At 31.9% G+C, this 6,186-nt stretch overlaps 1 protein-coding gene across 1 annotated transcript; it reads left to right on the plus strand.

Moving 5' to 3' along the window:
* The first annotated feature begins 1,243 nt into the window (after nucleotides 1–1,243).
* LOC129296123 (probable pterin-4-alpha-carbinolamine dehydratase, chloroplastic) lies at nucleotides 1,244–5,008 on the plus strand. The gene is made up of 3 exons (XM_054934719.1): nucleotides 1,244–1,756; nucleotides 3,405–3,594; nucleotides 4,820–5,008. Exons 1-3 carry the CDS (start codon nucleotides 1,247–1,249, stop codon nucleotides 4,909–4,911), a joined length of 792 nt encoding a protein of 263 aa, XP_054790694.1. The 5' UTR covers nucleotides 1,244–1,246; the 3' UTR covers nucleotides 4,912–5,008.
* The last annotated feature ends 1,178 nt before the right edge of the window (nucleotides 5,009–6,186 follow it).

Here is a 6,186-nt window from a genome sequence, read left to right on the forward strand (position 1 = left end):
CATCTCACAATTTGATAAACATCTTTTCAAGGGTCTTTAACGAAGAAATATTTTTCTTTGCTTGTTGTCTTTTACCGTGGTCCCTGTGTAACAGCATTATTGTGTGACTTTTTCTCTGTATATATTCCTTTTATAATGAATGCATTTTGACTTTTCCTCAAAAAAAAAAAAAAAATCATCCTCCGAACCTAACCCGTGGCTGTGCCCGACTCGATAGCCCTATGATGAGCAGGGGAGCATGCTGACGTCAATCGGAACCGGGCGCCCACAATTGCAACTCTGAGGATTTGGCAAAGTGCAAAGCTGACATTTTGGGACACCACTCACGCGGTTTTTCTAGAAAAAAAATTCATTCAACAGTTAACACCACACTTAATTTAAAAAGAAAAAAAAAGGTCTTTAAACGAAAACTCACTTTAAACTTGACTATTAAAGTAATGTTAAAATTAAAATATAAAATAAAATACTCAATATCCTTCAATTCTTATGATTCTTTATTAAAGTTATTCATTAACTAACAAAAATTGTTTGTATCACTATCAGGTTTTAATTTTATTTCAAATATTTTAATTATGGTAAAATAAATTATTCATTCTCTACATAAATATGTTTATTACAAGAATTTTTGGTATCATTATTAAATTTTAATTTTATTCTAAATTTATAATCATAGTAAAATAAATTATTTATTTCTCTACATGAAATTGTTCGTTAACTTACAAAAATTATTTGTGATATTATTAAATAACTTCATATAAGAGAATGAATAATTTAAATAGAGAAATAGAGGAGTTGAGAGGCAATGAGCTAATTTTACTTTACATTTAATTTCACTTTAATATCTCTTATTTAAAATGAATTTTCAAAATTTAAGGTGTTTTTTTTTTTTATGAAGTGTGATCAAGAGCTCTTAAATGAAAGTTTACTATCTTTCTATCTCTTTGAGCTTGATGATGTGGCAGAGGTAGTGGAAGCTGAGGATGGTTTTGGAAAGTTTTCCTCCAAGTCAGAAAAAAATTGGTCACCCGTTTGACGAGATTTTTTTTTGACCGAAGTTTCATTTTTTTTTGTTTGGCAAAGTTTGTTGAGATACTAGTTTAATGGCCTCCCTCCCCTTAGTTATTTTTCACGGCTTAACACAGATTCACCCATTAAAACAACGTTATGGATATGATGAGGACCAAATTGCTATAGTCAATGCAACACTCGCTCGCTCATATATTTTAAAAAAGTTTGACACCACTTGATGTTCTTGTCCAAACCCGGCCATTCCATCCTCACCACCAATCCTAATCCAGTCCTCTCTGCCACCAGATTTCGAAGCCTTCTTTCTCTCTTCCATTTTCACACACTTCAGCTCTCCACTTCCCTTCCATCGATCTTTCTTTGTTTCATCCACAAAGTAAATCAAATGACCACTTCCTCTTCTTCGCTTGTGGCTCTGCATCTCACATCCGCTCCTCGTCTTCTTTCCGCCTTTTCTCCCTCAATTCGTTCCCGAAGGCCTCCCTCTGCGTTTCGTCTCAGAACTCGTGCTATGGGCGCCGATTTTCTCGGCGATTTTGGCGCCAGAGACCCCTTCCCTGCTGAATTGGAAAGCAATTTTGGAGAGAAGGTAGTGGGTTACTCTGACACCGAGCACAAAATCCTTATCCCCAATCTCTCTGCTCTTTCCCTTGCACAGCAACAGTGCTCTCCTGTTTCGCCCCTGCAGTCTCCCATGTCTGAAGATGATGCCAAAAAACTGTTGAAGAAGGTCTGAATTTACACCCATTTGCTTAATTTTGCTCTTTCTGTCGTTTTTTTAATGCTGTCAAATTTTGTGGGCAAAACTTTCTTTAGGTTGATGCTCTGATGGATAGGTGAACTTTCAACTTGGTTATTGATTGATAATTTATTTTAGTTTGGCCACAATGAAAAAAATTAAATCCATACAATGTTAACGGTCAGTGGAGCTAAATTGTGTTTCGTGTTAAATTTTGGATAAAAATAGGATCGAAGGACGACGTTTCAAATATTTTAACCATTGAAGGACTGAAATGAAAGAAATTATCTGTTGAGGAACAAATTGAAATGTTGGTGTTTCTCAAAAATGATATCTTCTTATGAGCTATTCTGTCTTCTACATCTGTTAACTGTGATTGATATACAAGCAGGGCTTGAATCATTGAATGATTTATCCTGAAATTACCCATGTATCTATCATAGTTTGTGGCTTGCGGCTTAGCCTGTGTAGAGAAATAGTTTCTGCTTATGATCTTGTTTGTCTTTTGTCATAATTTCTGCATTGACAGAACTTGTCTATGTTAGTTTGCTGCTTAGCCTGTGAAAAGAGATCGTTCATTGTAATTTAGAGGGTACTGGCTTTTGGTAGTTGATTCCTGAGCTGTTATAACATATGAAAATCCTGTACTTTGGGAATATGGCATAAGATGATTTATTTTGAGTTCAATATTTTAAATCAGGTTATGTTAGTCCTACGTTTTTGTTCATAACAAGAATTTAACCTATATAAACTTATCTGAAGAATTATGAGTTCCTTTGAATATAATCTAGTGAATGTGAAGTTTATATACTTGCTGAGCTGTTGAGCTAACTCTTTTCTTCTATATCTTTTCATAGAACTATTTTATATGAAATTGGGAACAAAGACCATTCCTAATTAGGAATGTACATGGTTTCGGGCCGAGGTGGGTTTGTTGCATGTGCTTCTCTTTTTGTAGAATTTTCTGAGTACAGAACAAATGGACATCTATAATATGTACCTTAATTTTCTTCAACTCAACCTTGAAGCCTGGTTCTCTCTTTGTTGTCAATGTGATTATAATTTTCTTGGTCATGTTCCAAATCTAGGAAAACAGAAATGCAATTTTTCTTTCATTAAGAAGATATTGCTATCGAGCTGTCATGCACTGTCAGGACACTTGCAAATGCAATCATTGTCCTGCAAGACTTATCTGTTTGAGGGGCCCGTTACTACTTACCCTTGTGAATTCTCTGTTCTAGGGTTAATGTTATACAGTCATTTAAATTTAATGTTGGATGCTTTAAGTTCAGTTTTATACTTGCGATTGAGCTGACATACTCATAAAGTTGCTTCTCCCTGATAATTTTTAATAACAAGTCATGCGAAGAAATTAGTTTTGTTCATGGTTTCATCAGTTTTCCCATCAATATTCAATTATGTAATTACAGTAAATCAAGGCTGATTCACTTGCAAACATGATGTACAATCAATGATGTTTACTCTAAGAATCTATTTTGTGGTTAATTAATGTCCATTTCATTCCTAGTTTGATCCCAAGTCTTATTTGAAGTAAGTTCATTCTTAGTCACTGAAGCAAATTTGATGGAAGTCCATTTCACTTTCTTTTTTAAACGCATATTTTTGTTAGTTTGTTTAGATTGTTGGTTGGAGACTACTGCATGAAGAAGGTGCACTTAAACTTCAATGCTTGTGGAAAGTGAGAGATTTTAACCGGGTTGAGCTCATCAACAGGATCCTTAAGGTTACAGAGGCTTCAGGCCATTTCCCAAATCTCCATTTCGAACAACCAAATCAAGTGAGGGCAGAATTATGGACAGCTTCCATTGGTAAGTCCTAAACTAGTCCATTTTCCCGGTTTCATCGGTCAAACGCTTTTCAGTCTATAAAACTTTGTTTAACAAATCAATTATCCTTGGACATGTAGTGTGCCAAAAATGAGCTATATATCATTCCCAGGTCTCATCTGGTTGAAGTGTAACTTAGAGAGAAGAATGGAAAATGGGATTCTTAACCAATGCATGCATGTTTGATTCATTGCTTTCTACAATATTTTATTCAGGAATCTTGATACAACTATTTTGAAGGAATTCATTTTTCACCCTCAGAATTGGGGAAGAGCCCCGCATCCGGAGGAGAGTGTTTTCCAAACAATGTCTAAAATGCCCTTGTTTCCTTTTTAATTATTGAGAAATTCATTATTTTATTAGGTTAATGAGCAAATAGAACCTTAAACTATTACTTGAAAATTGCCATGGACCCTGAACTTTTAAAATATGCAAAATAAACCCTAGACGTTTAATTAATAGCAAATAAACCCTGACCGTTAACTTTTTTAAGACTGTTACTATCCACGCAGGTATTGTTTAGGATTTATTTTCCTACAAATTTAACCTTAACTGTTAAAGTACTTGTGGTGAACAATAATGGTGTTAAAAAAGTTAATAGTTAGGGTTTATTTTATATGAATTTAAAAGTTTAGAGTTTATTTTGTATATTTTAAGAGTTCGGGTCCAAGGCAATTTTTGAGCAAGAATTCAGGGTTCTATTTGCTAATTAACCCTATTTTATTACGGGTAATTAAAAAATGTAAATGGGTATTTAATGTATTCTGTAAATATATGAAAAAAAAATTTTTTTACTGACTAAAAATATAAATATTTATGTGAGATGGCCTTTGGATAAATGGATTTGGATTTTGAATTTAAAATTTTACATTTAAAATCTGTCAATTACTTAAACTGTAATATTTTAGTAAGGAGATTTATGGTTATTTAACTACTGTTTTCCTCCCTCAAAATAAAATATCTTCTTTTTTTATTTTATTCAGCCCATCACAAAAGTAAAGGAAAGCATATTTCTTTTGCATTAAATATTAAACATGATTTTTCTCATTTAGTGTTGGTCCCAAATAAATGTAAGTTTTCTCTTCCTCTAAAAAATGTTTTTAAGCCATTCATATTAAATTCTTTTGTGAACCTATGAATGTTCACTATTCAGCATGATTGAATAGCATGGAGATTTTAGTTGACCGGAAGGTTTCAATTTGTGCAGGAGGATTGAGTATGAATGACTTCATAGTCGCGGCGAAGATAGATGAGATCAAGACATCAGATCTGGCCCCAAAGAAAAGGGTTTGGGCTTAATGGATCTTGACCCCATTAGCCACTGTACAAGTAGAACGTCCTTTTCACAAAATCACCCATTGTCTGGAATCATAAAGAAATATAGAGAACTTGCTGAGAAGAACTGGATGATCAGTTTTAAATCATGTATGCAGAAAAGTAAATCAAGTGCTAACTGGCTTGCTTACCAATCATGAATATAATTTAGATATTAAGATTTATGATGTGCTTCCAACAGGGTGAGGAAGTTGCTTTATGATTTAATTGTTTGTCCTTTTGCACAATTTTTATCCGTGAGCTTGTAATTAAAAAAATCACTACTAGCCTGGATCGTGGTTGGATTCCATATTCATTCTCCTTATTTTTTTATTAATGGTCATTTTCCTTATGAGCAATTGTATGTATACATGTACATACACATAAATAGATATATATATAATATAATACATATCAATGTATGTATGTATTTGTTTTGTCCATGTACGTGTACTACATCAGTAGTTTGAGTAGTAGCAATTTCAAGTAAGGGTGAGCAAACCAAACAAAATCAACGGTATAAACTAATTAAATAAAATTAAATAAAACCAATCATTAGTAAAGTTTAATTTGGTTTTATAAATTTAAAAATCAAATGATTTGATTTAAGTTTTTTTTTCTTTTGAAGCCTTAATCAAATCTAAATCATACCTTTTATATTTTTAAATGTATTTTTATAATTATAGTAGTTTATCAATGGTTATTTTTTTTTAAATTTTAATTTCAATTAAAGTCTAGTTTCAAGTTCAAAATATTTTAATAGAATTCTAAATCCTAACCCTTTCTTTCTCAAGTTTATTATTAGAGAGTGAATACATATACTAGTGTTACTTCAAGAATGATCTTTTAAATAATTTTTAGATGTGTAATTCTCCTTTTTTAATAAAATGAGTTACTTTTAATTAAGGATATTGAGACAAATTGTAAGGAAACTTGGATATGTTGTTCATTTCAGTTCATGATGATAAAGTGAGAATGTGACTTGTAGTTTAGAATATAAGCTGAAAAAAAGTAAAAAGTTATGCTTAGACTTAATGTATATTTTTATATGTTACAAAAATATTAAAACTTGATCTAGATATAAATCAAATTGAACATACTGATTTTAATAAAAAAATTGATTAAATATTATTTTTTTGTACAAATCGATTAGTTTCGTTTGGTTCTTTTTTTGATCAAAAATTGAACTAAAACCACACTTTTAATTACCCTATTTTAAGTCCGACGACTTAGTTTAATAAGTTCAAACAACTTTAAAGT

This window comes from Prosopis cineraria, unplaced genomic scaffold, assembly GCF_029017545.1.
Source record: "Prosopis cineraria cultivar Desert tree isolate PC_DT_omini unplaced genomic scaffold, ASM2901754v1 PC260, whole genome shotgun sequence".
Classification (NCBI taxonomy): domain Eukaryota; kingdom Viridiplantae; phylum Streptophyta; class Magnoliopsida; order Fabales; family Fabaceae; genus Prosopis; species Prosopis cineraria.

Bases quoted from the DNA above. Each gene is read 5' to 3' on its own strand.
- LOC129296123 (XM_054934719.1), top strand. From the start codon at position 1,247: ATGTTCTTGTCCAAACCCGGCCATTCCATCCTCACCACCAATCCTAAT. The intron at 1,757-3,404 runs GTCTGAATTTAC...TAGTTTGTTTAG, and splicing joins CCAAAAAACTGTTGAAGAAG to ATTGTTGGTTGGAGACTACT. The intron at 3,595-4,819 runs GTAAGTCCTAAA...CAATTTGTGCAG, and splicing joins ATTATGGACAGCTTCCATTG to GAGGATTGAGTATGAATGAC.